Here is a 20081-nt window from a genome sequence, read left to right on the forward strand (position 1 = left end):
TTAGGGCTCTGAAATCCTCAAAAGCTAAGTCTGATTTCTTTGAGACTTAGGCCACTGGAGTGTCGAGTTTCAGACGCTTGTTTCATACCTTTGCTGGGTCATCACTGAAAGAAATCCTTCTTTTCAGAGTTAGAAAAAAATGGCTTCCTTTTCATTTCTTTTGAAATGTCTTCTGAGAAAACTTGATGTACTGGAATATCTCTAGACCGCTTTTTTGTAGGTCTCTATACATCAAATCAGGTTTGGTCAATTGCACCTTTTCCTCTTCCATGTCTAGAGTGTCATAAATGACTCTAGGAAATGTGTCTACTTCCTCCAACTACAGCTTGAACCTTGAAGGACTCCTTCTTCTGCGTCCTCATCATTACACTCAACACAATTTTTGTCACGGACAGGCTGTGAGCTGTACCATATGTAAATTTTGCCTCTTGTTTACAAATATGGTATCAGAATTTTTCTATCACCCATACTTCCGGAGTTATGCTCTAGTAAATTTTGTATGTTACTGTAAATTAACCATTAAAGTTTTGTTTGGGTAGAACACAGGTTTAATACAAAAAATTTAATTGTTGTACGTTGTCAGCCACAAACAAAAATGCTGAGTCATGTAGTTATAATTACCTGGCCCCTTGCCCTAATGGCCTAGCTGATACAAGCAAAAATGCAGAGCAATGTCTTTCTGTGTGAGTGGGACAGTAGGGACAGTAGGGACAGGAGAAATCATTACATCCGAAAACAGTGGCCAAAGAGAACATCACTAATCCCAGGACAGAAAAATGTTGCACATGACCCACTTGCGGAGCCGAATAAAGTATCTTCCTTCACTCCATATAAAGTTGAGTCTTATGAAGAACTTTGTAAAAGCGATGGATAGAAGTGGACTTGGATTTGCACATCTAAGAAAGACATTTCCAAGGATCAGTGAAGCAAAGATCAAAGAAGGGATCTTTGTAGGACCTGACATTAGGAAACTGATGAAAGATGAAAACTTTGACGGTCAGTTAAATTGAACTGAAAGAGCTGCATGGGAGTCCTTTAAGACTGTTTTCTGTGACTTCTTGGGAAATAACAAGGCAGACAACTACACAGAATTAGTGGATACTCTACTGAAATCTTACCAGAAACTAGGATGTAACATGTCTTTGAAAATGCACTTCTTGGATTCACACCTAGATTTTTTCCCTGCAAATCTAGGAGCAGTCAGGGATGAACATAGGGAACGGTTTCATCGGGATATTTCAGTAATGGAAAATAGGTACCAGGGCAAGTGTAGCTCCAGTATGCTTGCAGATTATTGTTGGACCCTTAAGAGGGATGTTCCTGAGACGCAACACAGCAGAAAATCATATACAAATACCTTTTAGAAGACTACGTTACAATATACACCTATATACGCATATTGTAAATATTAGCAACATAGTGTAAATTTCAACTGGATGTCACTCCAAAACGTTATGTAATGGAGAATTTCTAAGCAGATATCTGAGTTTGCAACCAAAAACATAACTAGAATAACCCCTGTCCATTTCTGTGCCAATTTTTTTTTTTAGATTTTGTTTACCAGTGTTATCAGACTCAGAACCCGAGCCCCCTGGTTTGCTAGTCTCATCTCTGTCATGTTCCACTCGCAAACCTCTGCTGAGGGTCCTGGCAAAGAAACTGAAGCAATAACCAGAGAGGTAGACACCATAGAGGGAGCCCTCTGTGCATCAGACAACCAGGTCCTAAACGAGTGAAAAGTAGCTGCTAAGTCTTCCTTGACTGTGGTCAGCAGGTTGTTACATGACAAGGCGGACTCATCCTTAACCAAATTGCTGATACGGCTGCGGCTCCCGGAAGAATGTAATTTAGTAGCACAGCCAACACATTTTCTCTTTGCAACTGCTGCTTTTTCTTTGCCAGTAGGGTCTTTTCCTGCAATGTCAGAGAAGAAGTACATTCAGCGGCACTCAAACATTCACTATATAAACTGAAAAATGTTTGAAGATTTTGCTTTCCTTTGAATCGCTTAATTAATATTTAGTTGTCTAACCACTGTTTCTGAGAACTGCTGTACATCTGTGTTGCCTGGAGTCAACCAACTTCTGGCACCTGTGAACAGGTATTCCAGCCCAAGATGATTGGACTACATTCCACAGTTCTCCATTTCTTGGTTTTGCCTCAAACTGCATTTTTGATGTCACCCCACAAGTTTTCTATTGGATTAAGATCCGGGGATTGGGCTGGCCACTCGATAACGTCAATCTTATTGGTCTGGAACCAAGATGTTTCACGTTTACTGGTGTGTTTGGGGGTCGTTGTCTTGTTGGAACACCCATTTCAAGGGCATTTCCTCTTCAGCATAAGGCAGCATGACCTCTTCAAGTATTCTGATGTATTCAAACTGATCCATGATCCCTGGTATGCGATAAATAGGCCCAACACCGTAGTATGAGAAACATCCCCATATCATGATGCTTGCGCAACCATGCTTCACTGTCTTCACAGTGTACTGTGGCTTGAATTCAGTGTTTGGGGGTCGTCTGACAAACTGTCTCTGGCCACTAGACCCAAAAAGAACAATCTTACTTTCATCAGTCCACAAAATGTTGCGCCATTTCTCTTTAGGCCAGTCAATGTGCTCTTTGGCAAATTGTAACCTCTTCAGCGTGTCTTTTTTTCAACAGTGGGACTTTGTGGGGGCTTCTTGCAGATAGCTTGGCTTCACATAGGCGTCTTCTAATTGTAACAGTACTCACAGGTAACTTTAGACCTTCTTTGATCTTCCTGGAGCTGATTGTTGGCTGAGTCCTTGCCATTTTGGCTATTCTATTCATTCAAATGGTATTTGAATGAATAGAATAGCCACAATTACCTGCAATTTAACCTGCGATTATGCCACGTTTAGGGTGCTTTTTTCATTGCTCATGTGCATTTTTGATGGGTTTTCAATGCATTTCAGGCCTGGTTCACACCAATGCAATTTGCGTTTTGCCCATTTTGTAGTGTGCTTTGCGTCTTTGCATGTATGTTTTTTTTTACACATTTACACATTTTTGATGCATTTTGCATTTTTTTTTCTTGCTTGGCCAACTTGTTGCTAAGCAAATTAAAAATGCAAAACACATCAAAAATGCAACACACACATTTTTATGCATGTCCAGTGCATTTCGGGCCTGGTTCACAGTTTGCGCTCTCAGTTTTGCAATGCGTTTTGGATGCACGTTTTTAATGACTTTTGCGGTTTTTGAATCTTTTTTTTGGCTAACTTGCTGCTGGGCAGATTAAAAATGCAAAGCACATCAAAAAGGCAACAGGTGTGTTTTTGCTGTATTTCCAATGCATTTCAGGCCTGGTTCAGATCAATGCACTTTAGGTTTTGTCCGTTTATGCTCACTTTTTTGCACAGACATTTTTGACATGTTGAGGAGTTCTATTGAACCAAAACCGCAACATTTTGCATTTAAAAAAAGTCCCCGATCCTTTCCAAAAAAGCAGTAGCTCAAAAAAATCATAGATGTGAACGTGTCCCATAAGAAACCATGCTCAATGGACTGTAGTGCATTTCTGCAAAAAGCCCTAAAAAACACATTGGTGTGAACCAGGCCTCAATTGGGAGGTGTCTATTTGGCGGTTTTTTTTTTAACTCACGAAATATGGATAAAAAATGCAGCAAGTAGGATTTTTAACACCGCAAGGGAAGTGTAACGGACTAGTCTGAAGACAAAAATTTAAGTTAAAAGAGTGCATTTTTCTTGAGCTTTTCTTGTGCCTCTTTTTTAACATAAAAGTGCTGCAAAAACTGGTCAGTGTGAAAGCAACCTATTGGCTGAAAATAAATTCATATTCATTTAAATTCATGATATTAATTAAAAAGTTGATTTTAATACAAATATATATATTAAACATTTTATAAAAAACTGTCCACTTTGGTTTTCGGCCAAATGCATCTGGAATTTTTGGTTTTGGTCAAAGTATTTTCATTTCGGTGTACCACTACCGCTTACGTGCCACCAGATTGCTCCGGAGCTTGCTTGGTAGTCAAGTCCATTGTCCCCTGCACCACACGATCTTCAGCCTCTGCTGGTAAGGGATCGCGGCACCAAAACCCCAAGCGAGGCCCCGCCATTTCCCCCTGTGCTCATGAGGCTTACCTCAAATGGGAGACTACTGGTATGTTTTTGTCTCTGTTCTGGTCTCCCTTCCTTTTGTTATTTCAGCATCCTAATCTTATTGCTGCTCATTGAGGAGCATTTGAGTTCTCTACTGCTTAATATTTAGTAGGGCACACAGGTAAAAAGAGACAAGGAATCTACAATTAGAGATCTTCACAGAACTGTTCCTGTAAAAGTGTTTCCAGCCCTTCCCTACACTAAACCCATATTACAGCCTGCAACATCAGCACCTACAACCATAAGTGAAAGTTGATTTTACAATCACAGTGGTGCAAAAGACACAAGACATATTACACAATTGCTGAACACTCCAATAGATTGCCAAACTATAGAGCGTGACAGGTAAATTACTAAGAAAGGCTGCCCAGATCTATAGAGTGAATCTTCTCAATATCACAGAAATACACTTCACATGGTTCACACGGTTCAGGAACATATGGGAATGTATGACTTTGTTCTGTCCTCCTCCATGTACAAGTCTTCCTGGGTCAAACTAGGGTAGCACTGAAACCTAAATGACAATCATTTTTAATAACAGGTCCTTTCTATAACACCTTGCTTTACTCCCACAATCCAAAGACATATTGATAGCTTAATTGACTTCCTGCCAATTTGGCCCATGTGTATGTGCTAAATAACTGAATGAAACAATTAATGTTACCTGAATGGTTGACCATGCCTTTTTGAAATTCCATTCTGCCTTATAACAGAAGCAATGGTCTTTTGTTTCAGTTGCAAATCCCTGGCTTAGATATGTACAATTTGTCCCTAAAAAAAAAAAGAAAAACACCACCTCAGAAACGTTCATACTAACACACTATATAGTTACATAAAACTTTGAAAAGTTTAAAATACACCTTCCACGTACACATATTAGACATTGTTCTCATTTCAACTTCCAAGTGTGCTTTTGAGACCTAACCTTCTGAAATAAATAGGGGGGTTCTGACTTCCCCCTACTTAAATTGTAAATATGTACTATCTTGTCCGTTCCCATAATAAGCTAGTTGTTCAAAGCTCTGATAATATTGATGGTGACACTATAAACCAGGGGTCTCCAAACTTTCTGAGCAGAGGGCCAGTTTACTGTCCTTCAGACTTTAGGGGAGCCAGACTGTGGCCAGTGGGAGTAAAAAATGTCCCAACATTAGTGGGAATAAGTAATGCCCCAGCATTGGTTTGAACTGAAGAAAAAAATGCCCCATTGTTGGTATCAATGGGAAGAATAGTGCCCCATAGATGGTGTTAGTGGAAGCAATAGTACCCCATAGATGGGGTCAGTTAGTGGATAGGGCCCCAAGGGCAAGGTAAAGGCGAGCCAAGGGATACATCCAGCCCCTCGGGCCGTAGTGTGGAGACCACTGCTATAAATGATATCTATATTGATTAAAGAAAAGAAAAGAGTCTTATTTATTTATATTTAAAGTTAAACCCTAACATAGAAATAATAAAAAAAAAATATTAATATATAGCAATAAAAGAGAGATGATATGTTATGCAAGTCCATCCTAAAAATTATGTGTCTTGGCTGGTCTCCAGGAAGAAATAGAAAGAGGACGCTCATCATTTTTAAAGCACTCAAAACACAGCCCATACTGACACCATATGCCTGTCCTGTATAGTCCTCAGTCCAATGAGCGACCATCCGTAAACCATAAGGGGCTCTCCTTGATAACCAAGAGGAAAGTATGGTGCTGTCCTGAATATCCTCCAGGAAATATGGCGCTGTCCACCAGATGACGTTGCTACACTGTTGTCAAGCTTTTTGGCCCAGGTCAGCTCTCCAGTCCACATCTACGCCCTCCTTGGTACAAGCAAGGAAATTGGTCATTTTAATCTCCGCATCACAAGGAGGTTTAAGGTGAGGCTTTCTTATCTCCAAGCCCCACCACTATGGAGTATGTGCAAATTCTCTTCCAGAGGCAGGATTCTGGTATTCAACTTTTTTTTTTTTTTTTTTTTACACACACCCTGCTATGTAATCTTGTTCTACCAGTATTCAAAAGACAATCCCCAGCAGTGTCCAGATGTCTTAAGTCCAGGTCTTTTTTTCTGACGGAACGTGTCTGAAAGTGTTCCGGCACCTTCGCCAGCCCACAGATAATGAGGGGTCGATGCACTCTGTCTGGCTTAGCAGCTCACTTATTTCTGGCTGCAGCCTGAGGGAGTGGACGACAAAAGTAATATAATTTGCACTCCACCTCTCCCTGCACTCTCGAAGCTGGTTTTGGTTCAGCTGTGTGGAAGAGCTGCGGTGCATGTGGGAATTGGGAACCCTGGCATGACTGTGACTGCTCAGTGCTGTGGACTAGTGACAAGTTGTTAGATATTTTTGGTAAATTGATTGACAATGTTGCTGGATGGGGCTGTCTGTTAATGCTGCTTAGATGTGGGCCTGTGCTGTGACTGTCTCTTTGCTGGATATATGGGAATGTCTGTTTGCTGGACTAGTCCATCTCTTTGCTAGACTAGGCCATCTCTTTGCTGAATATATGGGGATGTCCCTGCTGGATTGTGCTGTCTCTTTGCTGAATATATGGGGCCGTCTCTTTGCTAGATTGGGCTGCCTCTTTGCTGAATATATGGGGATATCTATTTGCTGGGTTGGGTCATCTCTTTGCTGGGTTGGGCCATCTCTTTGCTGGATATATCGGGATATCTCTTTGCTGAATATATGAGGGATGTCTCTTTTCTAGATTGGGCCATCTCTTTGCTGAATATATGGGGAGAGCTCTTTGCTGAATATCTTGGGATATCTCTTTGCTGGATTTGGCTGTCTCCCTGTTCTCCAAAGAGGATGGCTCTAAGGACAATTCTAAAGGAGGTGACAAGTGGGCCTATGAGAGGGGGGGTGAGCTCCTGCTCTTTTTCTCTGAGAAAAAAAGCCGTGCCTAAGTCTATCCAGGAGGCCTTAAGAGTCCAGTAATCTCATATATATATATATATATATATATATATATATATATATATACACACACACTTTTTTTTTTTGTTAAATGTTGCGCCTTCCAACACTTTCACTTTTTGGGTAAAACAAAACTGTTGTCAAAGGACTAGTCACCATTATTGGCTGTAGTTTATCTGCAGCTAACCTTTGCCCAATACTGATTTACCATGTCTTGTTTTGCTCTAAGACTAGCCATCAGAGGCAGCAATGACATGGATTTCACACTTCAGATATACAGCTAAGAGGCTTCAGGCACACTGATATTTTTAGTAGAAATTCCAGTCAAAAATGTCAATTTTTCAAGGTACTATTGAGATGCAATTACCATTTCTAGGTATTCCCTATAACATCACAAATCTTGACTTTTAGAATTCGGGTTCACTTAGAGGAGAAGTATGGCCAAAGTTCGTCGTTGAGAGACTGAGCCAGCAGCTCCCGTCCCCTTCATAGCCTGGTGCTCCAATGAGTTCTGGAAAGGCAGAGCAAACAGCCGGAGACTGACAGTCACTTCTCTCTGAAGACCAAGAACGGAGTGATCAGTGGTCTTTACCGCTTACCCAATGCCCTATAGCAATTTTACTGCTACAGGGCAGACTCAATGCGCAAAATGACATATAAACATGTGATCTGTGCCCCCGCGGTGTCCATGGATAGGGCGCGCGCACGCCCCTGCCGGGTGTTGTGATTCGGCATAGCACCGATCACTGACCAGATTCAGGTCAATTATGTTTGGCCTGGATTTGCTGATCGGCTGTATCAAATCAGAGCTCAGCCTGTGCCTGCGTTTACATTACACAGGCAAAGGAAATGATACAATCTTCTCATTCTGGAGCACATTCTGTTCCAGAGAGAGAAGAAAGCAGATCCATGCAAGTCCAAGCAGCACACTGAAAGAGTAATAGCACTGCTAGATCACATTTAACCCCCTGATCGCCCCCCAGTTAACCCCTTCACTGCCCTGTCACCAATGTCATTAGTACAGTGTACATATTTTTTACTGATCACTGTATTCGTGTCACTGGCGACTTCAGATAGCATTAGCGTCAGTTAACGTCCCTCACAGATAGCTTCAGATTTCCCACTACATCAGTCATCACATTTAACTCTTTTATTGCCAGGAACACTCTTGCATACACAATAAACCTCCATTGCTAGTATAGCATCTAAACGGATCAATATATCTTTGATCAGATCAGAACTATACCAGCATTCACAATAGTATAGTGCCCCCAAAAACACAGCATTAGCAGGATCACCCCCAACACCTGCATTTAGCCCCATCGCTTAACCCCCCCCCCCCTTCTCCCCCCAGCAAGTGCAGTGTCTGTATTGATACGTTGCACACAAAATTGCAGAGTTGATTTCTGCTAGTACTAGCAGGCAAATGTTTTTGTAGCGATTCAAGCAGTCCCTGACAGCCAGGTGCTCTTTTTCCTGTGAGTCACACTAGGTACCTATAAATCTAGTGGTCAATATGTCCAACAAGAGGTACAATACAGTAGTAAAGAGGCCTAAAAGATTCTGAGTATGTCAGATGAGAGTGAAGGGAAAGCCTCACTGACAGATTCAGGCTCAGAAAACGAACCTGTAGAGAGCAACGGCACCCTGACAGATAGCTCAGACGATGGAGCAGAGGTCCCTGTTAATGTCAGGTGTACCAGACCCCGTTCCCAGGTTGCTGAGGTGTTACAATTGCATGATGATTCTCATATGCAGCAGAGTGCCAGTACTAGTGCTATGCTAAAGGTAAACTGGTGAGCACCAGCGGTCTTGTACATCCTGGTCTTTTTCGTACCAGCATTGCAGTATCACTTGTTGACGTGGCGAGTCCCATAAGTGCAGTACAAGCTGGTGCAATGGCTAGCACAAGTAGTGTCCCACAGCTACAAAGTATTCAAGCACAGGCCTGTAGAGCCTGTAGACCATTTGCATTGAAACCTATTACAGTTTCCAAATTTAAAGTTTTTTGGGCCTAAACCTCAACATGACCATTAGTAAAAAGAATGAGTTGTGGTTGTATTGGTCCACAGACCCGATTCATTATATGCCCGTGTTCTCTGCTGCCATCGCCAGGCATAGATATGAGAATATAATGCGATTTATGCATTTCAATGACAATACACTGCTGTCCTGGGGGTGACCCTGAATATGACAGGCTTCACAAAATGTGGCCCCTCGTAAATCGCCTTAACCAGATATTTGCTGATGTGTATATTCCCCAGCAAAACATCTGCGTTGATGAGTCCCTCAATTTTTCTAGCCACCTTGCATTCAAACATTTTATCCCCAACAAGCACGTCAGATATGGGGTCCAAATGTATAAGACTTGTGAGAGGGCAACAGGCTATATATGTAATGGCTATACATTTAAGATTTATAAGGGAAAAGTCATGTGTAGCCCCCCGGATGCCCAAACTATATGCGGAGCAGTGGCAAGATAGTTTGGGACTTGGTGTCGCCCTTTTTCCCATATGGGGTACCACTTATACATGGACAATTTTTATACAAGTGTGACACAATTTAGACATTTGTACCATCTTGGAATTGGCGCACGTGGCACAGTGTGATCTAATCGCTGGGACTTCCCCCAACGGCTTGTAAATACTCATCTTAGAAAGGGTGAGAAAGCCTGCTTGAAAAATGCTGAATTGCTCTCAGTGAAGTGGAAGGACAAACGGGATGTTTTCGTCCTGTCTTCCACTCACGCAAACATGACCATCCAAATTTCCCTGACAGCTAGTGTTGTGGAGAAGCCTGTGTCCCCATCTATAACATAGGAGGGGTGGACTTCAACCAGATAATGAAGCCATACTTAGTTTCCCATAAAGCCAGACGTGGGTACAAAAAAGTGTCTGTATGTTTATTGCAATTGGTTCTGTACAACGCTTTTTTACAAAGCAACTGGATGACGTGGATCCTTCCTAAAATTCCAGGGAGAGGCCATCACACCCCTTTTGTATCCAGAAGGTGCTGTGGCCCAAACCCCCACCCCAGATGCAGTGAGCTGACTGCATGATAGGCATTTTTCTGATGCTATTCCTGGTACCCCAACCCAAACGTCACCCCAAAAAAGATGTTGTGTCTGTAGCAGACACGGAATTAGGCATGACTGTGATAATTGTGTGCATAGATTTGGACAATGACAACCATAATTTGGATCATACTCTGCAAATGTCATCGTCACTCCAAATCAGTCTTCCCCCTCCATTTTTTTTTAATGGCATGTGGTGTGTGTGTATGATGGAGGTCACAAGGACATCAGGCACAGCTGGATATGCTTCATGGTTGTAAACCCAATTAGCTGATCTAGAGTGGCAGTAAAACATGCATCCCACTTGAAACCACTTTTTTATACAATTTCATAAATCCTGGCAGGAACAAGGTACAATAAAACAAAGCATATATTCAGATAGGTCAGTTTAATACGAGTCACCTGATACCTTACACCCCTAGATGACGTCTACCAAAGAGTAGAAAGTGATATCTTGTTATCCGTCACAGCCGGATATGTCATATTTGGTGTCTGGACGTTCAGAATATCATTCTGCATATTAACTTGCCAGTGACTAGGCTTCTGCATGCACCTATGGAAGGTTATTGACCATGGTATAAACTTGAGAGGGATTTGGGTCACAGCCTGGGGCTCCACCTAACCCTCCATCCCCCCAAATGAGGCGATTGGCCCTTGGCTTCAGTAGACACCCCCTGCTGGGACACTAGAAAAGCTGTCATGCCTGGAGAGAGAAGTATGAAGAGATTCTCCCTTTTAACATCAGGAACCAACTTCGGGAGAAAAGGTACCCTTTTGTTCAGGACACTTGAACTCTGCTTAAACCAGGACTTCTGCAATTATTCTACCTTCTTAAACTTCTTTCTTTATCTCTCTGTTGTGTTATTGCTCTCTCTTTTCTGTAAATATTTTTATTGCACTATTTTGACCTTTTTATAAATCCTATTTTCTGAAAACTGTTGAACTGTTTCTAAAGCTCTTTAATGCAAACTAAGAATCCCTGTCTCTGAAGAGTGCTACTGTGTATTTTAAAACCTCTGGATATATCTGTCTGCGGTGACAGTGTGTATACAGACGCTTATTCAAACATCATAGTGTTACTGCTAAGATTTGTGAGTTTCCTCCTTCTCTGTAAAAAGGTGGTGGTGGCAGTGTGAAGGGTTAATTGCGTAATTAACCTGACCCAGTAACAAACGCTCTCAGGCTGTTGGCACCTAGATTGGGGCCAGTGAGCTGGAAAATCTTTGTGCAGGGTGCAGCTGAGAGTGGCATTGTTACGCAAGTGGCAGCGCGGTTTTAGATTGGCTAGTCCTTTGGTCACAAGTTGGTGAGAAGGACTGGGGTCTGACGCTGCGCCCGCCACAATGACACCTGCTTTTTTTTGTCCCTCCTGTCCTGGCCAATCTGGTCTCTGCCCCAAGGACTGCTTCTGTCACTACCACACAAAAGTGGAGTATTAGTATAGGGTACAACACGGCAGTCTAGAGCACACATATACACAAAGTCTTGAAAGATGTTAAGTAGTCAGGAAACTGGCTATTGCATTTTGAGAGACACTAACATCTGTAGTTTAGTTTAAAAAAAAAAAAAAAAAAAAAAAAAGTATAGTAGTTTTATTGAGTAACTGTTATATGGTTACGGTTTTATTGATAACCTTTTTTGTTTTCTTTTCAGAAACACCATTCAGCTGTAGCACCGATCTGCTTACTCTGACAGCAACAGGGTGTGCTCTCAGAATATACGTCTGTGCGTGTAGCACTGCTGGATGAGATTTCTCATCTACAGTTAAAAAAAAAAAAAAAAAAAAAAAAAAGAAGAAGAACATATTTTCCTGATCTTCAAATTTATATAGCAGGTTTCTGTATTCTTTTTTCATTTCCACCATTTGCTTGCCTATGGACTGAATCACTTGGGCATGTTTACCTATTTTTTCCTCTGTCTCCTCTACTCTAGATAACACCTGCCTGCCCCAGATCTTTATGTAACTTTGCCATTTCCTGTTTTATAGGTTTTTCCAAACTTTTAAACATTCCTGCAATTTCTGATTTAGTTGGCAAATGTGTGTCCTGCTCTTCCAAGTTCTCCTGCAGACCTATTTTCTCAGAGTCTGCTTCCTCCAAATTTTGGCTAGTATTAGGTAGTCCCAAGGACAATCTGGAGCTTTCTACAATACTATTTTCCAACAAACACTTTTCATTTGTTCCATTTTGCCTCTCAAGAAAATAGGCTCAGAAGAAATAACCTAAGGATAAGAGGTTTCCCAGAGATCTCTCAAGGAGAAGACTTGAGGGAAATAACAGAGAAAATGTTAGATAAAATAATGGAAAGAACTGCAGCGGAACCGTATAAAATAGATGGGGTATATACAATTGGGAGACTTCAACAAGAAGGTAGAAAAGCTAACCCAAGAGACGTTATAGTCCAACTTCATCATTATTGTGATGATAAAGAGATCTGGAAGAAGATGAAAGGAAGAAAAGTTATAAAATATGGTGAATTAAATATACAGTTTTTTGTGGACCTTGTTGCAGAGACATTGTTAAGAAAAAGAACTTTGAAACCATTAGTAGAACAAATGAGGAAGCAGAGCGTTCAAGATAGCTGAGGTCCCCAGCATGTTTAATTGGTTGGAGAAATGGGCGTTCTGCCAAATTAAGGTTTCCTGATGAACTGCGGGACTGAGGGATAGGCTAGAGTTGCAATATATAGATATTCCTGGATGGGGTGAGGAGGAGGAAGAAAGTGGGAATATAGACAGTGAAGGGTGGCAGGGGGTCCGGAAGAGGACTTGAAGTCAGAGGGGGATGTAGGGAGGGGAGGGGGAGCGGAGGGTGCCAGGAGAGGTTTTCCTCCCTTGGGTGTTTTTTTTTTTCCTCTTCCCCACGGTCCTTCTTTTTCTCTCCTCTATTTTTCCCTAGGCAGAGGTTGCCTGCTTTTCTTTTTTTCTTCTCTTTATGTTTGTAGAGGAGTTTTTTTTCTCTTCTTCTTTTATATATTCCTCCTCTTGGTTAAACTGACGAGACGCTGGGGGAGGGTAAACGGGTTGAGGTGGGCTTGTTCCTGAACGGGAAATTACAGGATTGGGAGTGTACTCTAGCAAATATCTATTGCCCAAATAAGAAACTGGAGGAGTTCCTAAAGAATACGCTGAGGAAACTAATGGATTTTAAGAAAGGAGTGTTTAATTGTGGCGGGAGATTTTAATCTTTGTATGGATCCTCAGATAGATATGACATCTCGTATGCAGAGAGATGACAGTAGGTCTCTTAGATTTTTAAAGAAAATGTTATATCAATGTCAGCTTGTGGATATATGGAGAATTAAGCAAATGAAGGACAGAGACTATACCTTTTATTCTTATGCACATGAGACGTACTCAAGGAGGAACAACTAAAATCTCTGGAAGCAACAATAACGCAGGAAGAAATATACTTAGCATTAAAAAGTACTTTAGCAGGGAAAAGTCCTGGACCTGATAGGTATACTGTGAGATATTATGAAAAATATAAGGACTTATTAGTACCCAAATTGAGGACATATATGAATGCATTGGGAGGTGAGATGGAAATAAGGAGGGAATCTTTACAAGCCTATGTAGTCTTTATACATAAGGAAGGTAAGGATGACACTCAATGTGCAAGCTATAGACCGATTTCCTTGTTGAACACAGATACCAAACTATATGCAAATGTTCTGGCAAATAGGTTAAAAGACTTGATGCCAGAATGGATACATATGGATCAGGTAGGTTTCGTCCCAGGAAGAGAGGGTAGAGACAATGGCTTAAGATCTTTGTTTCTCATACAAAAAAGTAGGAGAGAGAAAATCCCGGCAGTGGTCCTCTCGATAGATGCAGAAAAGGCATTTGACAGAGTGGATTGGGGTTATATGTTGGATACACTGAAAATATTGGGGATGGGACCCAGAATAAGAGAATGGAAAAGGAAATTATATAGTCAACCCTCTGCAGCAGTTAATGGGGAATTGTCGGAGAGCTTTGGAATGCGGAATGGAACTAGATAGGGATGTCCTTTGTCTCCACTGTTGTACGTTCTATCTCTGGAATCTTTGTTGGCTACAATAAGGAATAACATAGATATAAAAGGGATCAGGATAGGACAGATAGAGCATAAGGTGGCAGCTTATGCAGATGATATGTTGTTCTATTTGGGAAACCCAAGGATAACATTACCAAACTTAATGAAATCATTGCGGGAATATGGAGAGATGTCAAACTTAAAAATTAACCCAACTAAAACGGAGATTTTAAATATAAATCTTTTAAATAGCGAGAAAAATATATTACAGGAGGAATTTATCTTTGTATGGAGAGAAAAAGAATTAAAATATCTAGGTATAAAATGAACTGTATCTTCTAAGAATTTATATAGATCAAATTATATCTCATTATTAAATGAGATTAAGGATGAACTAAGAAAACTAGGTGAGGAACTCTGTCATGGATAGGTCATATAAATCTGATAAAAATGGTAATTGTTCCAAAAATTCTATGTAGATTCCAAATGATACCAATCAAAATACCAGAAGCATATTTTACAATATGTTAAGATTTATTTGGAGGAAAAAAAACCTAGAATAAGTTATGAAATCCTAAGTAGGAATAAAGAGAAAGGTGGACTGGAAGTTCCAGACATAAAAAAGGTACTATAACTTGATAATACTGACAAGAATTTTTGATTGGACACATAATTCACATGGGAAAAGTTGGGTAAAAATAGAAAATACACTAAGTAACACAAACCTTAGTAGAATTATATGGGTACCCTCACAATTCCGAGGATTAGCAGATAGCACAAGTTTTTTCACACTGAATGTGTTAAGAGTATGGGATGTTTTACATAAACAAAAAGGGTGGGAATATAATTCACTTTTAATACCCTTATGGTCCACAGATTATTTTCCTCCGGGTAAAGAAAGTGTTGCTGGGAAGTGGATAAAGAAGGAAGATGCACAGTTGAGAGATGTAATGGTGGGAGAGGAAAAAGGTTCACTTAAGGATTTGGAAAAAAAGACGGATATATTTATGAGAATTGACGAGTGGCGTTATTTTCAGTTGAAACACTTTGTAGAGAAGCTTCCAAGGCCATTGAGAACAAGAGAGGATTGGAACCCTTTAGAGCACTTATTAGACACAAGGGGAGATGGGAAACACAGGATATCAAAAATATATAAGATTCTCACTGAAATAATCACAGATAAAAGTCCACCAATTATAGAGAAGTGGGAAAGGGATATACGATTAATGATGGATATGGAAAAGCAAAAGAAAATATGTAGTTTAATACACGAAAATGTAAATGTGAAGAAGGAGGTTAAGATGAATTATAAATGTTTGGCAAGATGGTATATTACACCGAGTGTAGCACACAGATTGAATGGAGATAACTCACCTTTATGTTGGCGTGGATGTGGGGATAGAGGTACAATGTAGCACATTTGGTGGGAGTGTCCTAAAATTCAAGGAGTATTGTTTATCTGTTTATGGTTTTTTTGTACAAATATGACATTTTGAAAATGTAATACAATATTTAAATTAAAAAAGAAAAAAAAAAAAAAAAGAAAAAAACATATGCCCAAGCATGGAGGCCTGGGGTGGTCAGTGGGTGGATCGCTTCTATGCTTCGACATATATTTTAAAACATTTTTTTTGTCAGAGATTTCTTCATCCACATCAATCAAAGTGAATAGAGGAACCTGTTAGGTTCTTTATCGTTCAGCCCATGGGCTCAACAAAAACAACACAACATTGCATGTATGCCCAGCATCAGAAGTGGATGGATGCAGGTGGTATATTCTAATGGTGCACATACCATTTTTTTTCCCCCGTTCAGCCCACGGGCTGCATATATATATATATATATATATATATATATATATATATATATATATAAAAAGAACGTGACATATATGCCCAGTAAAGACCAGCGACGCACTGGCACATCACTGGACTTTGAGTGGTTATACCAGGATAATCCTGGTATCGTTTTTTTTAGCCGGCAAACTGATTTCAAGTAAAAGCAATCCTAGTGGCTAATTAGGAAATTGGGAAAGCATCTGATTACACCGATCTTGGTGAGATCAGATGATTTAAGGGCAGTGGAGATATCTAGAGTCTAATAGACCCCAGATTTCTCAGAAAAGAATACCTGTCATCGCCATCACATGGGATATTTACAGAAAAAAAAAAATGAAAAGGGACAGTGTAAAACAAAACAAAATGGTGTATGCAAGTGTTGGCCCCGTGTCAGTATGTAAACAGTGGTTGCACCATGCATGTGAGGTATCGCCGAGAACGTCAGATCAAGGGTAGTAATTCTAGCACTAGACCTCCTGTGTAAATCTGAAGTCGTAGCCTGCAAAGACCTCACCTTCTGATATTAAAAAGTATGTTGCTTGCTGCCATTGCACGGTGCGTGCACAGTTTTAAATCATGTCATGTTGGGTATCTATTTACTTGGCATATCATCATCTTTTATATTGCCAAGGCTACATCGGTCTCGATCATGTCCTAGTCTTCTCCATGATCTCCTGTGCACTATGGTTTTGATGAAGTATCTTTCTTCCCTTCTTCCCGTAGCTTTGGTAATGTATTAATTCTATGCTGTGACACTGTCAAAAGATGTGTTTATTTCATGCTGTGATACTCACATTACTATTAGTGTGTGTTATTATGCAGATTGTGATGACCAGAAGATATATCCTCCTGTGTGTTGTGTGATAATAAAAGTGGAGGTTTTGACAGTGCAAGAATACTGCAGTTGGATTCTGTTATTTCTTGGGGTGCTGAGTGAATGATGCATGATGTGCCAGGGCAGCTTTACACTTGCTAGTGTGTCCCTCACATGCTTAGAAACAATGGTATAAGGCTGGCTAATCATACCTGTGTATTGTGTGTGACTTGCTTTTGGTTTTTGTGTCCAGCCTTACATTACAGCCACATCAGAAAGGGAACTTTCCAGGATAGAAGCACTTAAGCTGCCATTGATGATTGTTTTTAAAGTGTCATAGCAAGGGTTTGTCATACTTATTTTCCTTAACTGCTCGAAATGTCACTGACCCCTCACGACGCCCAACATGCAGTCTTGCTCCTGGTTAATGACTCAAAGCAAGAATAATGACAAGAAACCTTCACAGATGCATTGCTTTGCAATGTGTGTGAAAAAAAGTCAGTGGATGCTGGCATGGACAACAGAGTGCATTTATGTGTAACAAAATTTACATTTACTACAGGTGGGCAGCAGCTACAGGCTAGGCATCATACCCATATGTCACCACTTGTTTCCGGACTCACGTGTGCCCTCTGTTAACCTGTGCTGTGATTAGACACAGCATGAGTTTGTCAGCAGGTTTCAGACAATGATTTTGCCTCTATACCTGCTGATTGGATGTAGCTGTTTACAAACAAACAGAACGATGTACACAGTGATCTGGCAGTTTCTTCCCCCTGAAATCAACTAGGACTTCATGGAGAAAAAGCACCCAGATCTGGGAGTAAAAGCAGCACACATTACACTTGTTAGGCACACAGTTAACCCCTTGATATTAACTCCTTCCCAGCCAGTGTCATTAGTACAGTATCACTGAATTAGGGTCACTAGTGACATCAGTGTCTGTAAGTTAGTTAGTGCCCCTCCCAGCCAATGTCAGCGCCAGATTGCCCAACACACAGTCACACAATAAGTCACTGACCACTGCCATTACTAGTATAGCATCTATAGCTGCGTACATATCAGTATATATACCATAGTTAGTAGATGCTATAACTGTCACACAAACCAATTAACCACTTGACCTTCGGAAGGTTTTACCCCCTTCACGATCAGACCATTTTTTGCTATTCAGCACTGTGCTAATTTAACTGGCAATTGCGTGGTCATGCAAAACTGTAAGCAAATTGAAATTCATATTTTTTCACAAAAGTAGAGCTTTTTTTTGTGGCATTTGATCACCACTGTTTTTTTAATTATATGCACAACAAAGACCTACATTTTTTAAAAAGAAAAAAATATATATATTTTGTTATAAAACATATCCTATAAAAAAAATTTAAAAAAAAATACAATTTCTTCATAAATTTAGGCCAAAATGTATCCTGCTACATGTCTTTGGTTAAAAAAAAAAAAAAAATTCCAATAAATGTATATCAATTGGTTTGTGTGAAAGTTATAGCATGTACAAACTATGGTATATATATTTGAAAATTGTTAAATTCTGATGTACTGAATGCCTATCTCATTTCTTGAGGCCCTTAAAATGCCAGGATAGTACAAATATCCCCCATATGACCTCTTTTTGGAAGCAGACAGTCTGAGGCATTTAGTAAGAGACATGGCAAGTTTTATAAAGTTGTAATTTTTTGACAATTTTGATGAAAATAAAGAAATTAAATACATTTTTCTTTCACAATCACCAGCGCAGTAGAGCACAGTACAGCTTCATCATATGACTGGTGTGGCGGTGATCATAGACACTGACTGGATAAAGTATGTTAAAAAAGATATATTTTGTAATTCAATTTAACTTTTTTCTACTTTCGCCTTTATTACTTTTTTTACTTTCCTGTAAAAAAACAAACACTGTACTACTCTGGGGGTGATCAGGGATTTTTTTTTCACACTTTAATTGCTGTTACAATGATGATCATTGAAACAGCAATGTTTTGAACTGTCATGAATGGGTTACATTCATAACAGCTGTTATTAGTAGTGATCTGTGATTGGCTACAGCTAAATCACACAGTACGGGGTGCTGTGATTGGCCCAGGTACCATGTGATAGCCGTGGGCCAATCACAGCATCACTGTATAGGAAGCACAGCTGTTATGAATGAGATATGCAATCACATGATCTCCGGGCTGCTCAAAGCGCCTGGGTACAAGGAGCTGCAATCCACTGAGCGTCTCTAACCCAGAGCAGGGTGGATGTACATGTGTGTGATCCAGCCTGCCTGTTCTGTCTGCCTGCAGTAAATGTACTGTGGGCAGATGGCACGTAGTCATGAATATCTATTGTAAGCGGTTTCTGGGACATAGTTATAAACATAGTGACATCCCAGAAACCACTCCTCAGATGCTTAATTGGTCAGATGGCCTCTGTCAACACCCCTTCGATACCACAGAAAAAGGGAATTCCAGTACATTTTGCCAGCTCTCATTTTAACATCAAACCAAGGAACACCTAACAGGACTTGTGAGAGCCACTCTACCGTTTTTGCTTATGCACTGGACTGAAACCAAGGATTTTCAAGTATTCTTCATTTTCAAATCCTTTTATTTCTCTGTTGCTGTATGGTCTCTTTATTTCTGTGTAATACCCTTTTACTATAAATATTTTTATTTGCACCATTATTATTATTATACAGTATATATAAAGCGCCAATAGTTCGCTCAGTGCTGTACATTACAAAGGGGGACAGAACATGTGACAGAACAATACCAATACAATGCAAAACATGAGGGGATCGAGGGCCCTGCTCTTTCAAGCTTACAATCTAGGAGGGAGGGGATGGTGGCACAGGAGGAGATAGCTGTGGGGGATGGAGTGGTAGGAAGAGTGGAGGAGGTCGGCAAGTTAGCAGGGGGCGGGGTAGGCTTCCCTGAAGAGATGGGTTTTCAGGGTGCGCCTAAAGGAGAGGAGAGTAGGTGATAATCTGATGGGTTGGGGCAGGGAGTTCCAGAGGATGGGTGACACCCTGGAGAAGTCCTGGAGGCGGGCATGGGAGGAGGAGACCAGGGAACTAGAGAGAAGGAGGTCTTGTGAGGAGCGGAGTGTGCGTGCTGGGCGGTACTTGGATATTAGGTCAGTGATGTAGTTCGGGGCAGTATGGTGGACAGCTTTGTACATCAGCGTTAGGATTTTGAATTTGATCCGTTGCACAATCGGAAGCCAGTGGAGGGATTGGCAGAGGGGGGTGGCAGAAACGGAGCGGTTGGAAAGGTGAATGAGTCTGG

At 40.6% G+C, this 20081-nt stretch overlaps 1 protein-coding gene across 1 annotated transcript in view; it reads right to left on the bottom strand.

The window, feature by feature from the left end:
- Positions 1-20081, bottom strand: part of NEMP2 (nuclear envelope integral membrane protein 2) — a 93920-nt gene that overhangs the window by 47012 nt on the left and 26827 nt on the right. Inside the window, exon 2 of the mRNA XM_089669976.1 lies at positions 4816-4922. Coding sequence (XP_089526102.1) covers positions 4816-4922 — 107 coding nt within the window. The remainder of the gene's footprint in view (positions 1-4815; positions 4923-20081) is intronic.

The sequence above is a fragment of the Staurois parvus genome, unplaced genomic scaffold, assembly GCF_062004578.1.
Source record: "Staurois parvus isolate SC_StPar_1 unplaced genomic scaffold, SC_StPar_1.0 ptg000011l, whole genome shotgun sequence".
NCBI classification, from domain to species: Eukaryota; Metazoa; Chordata; class Amphibia; order Anura; family Ranidae; genus Staurois; species Staurois parvus.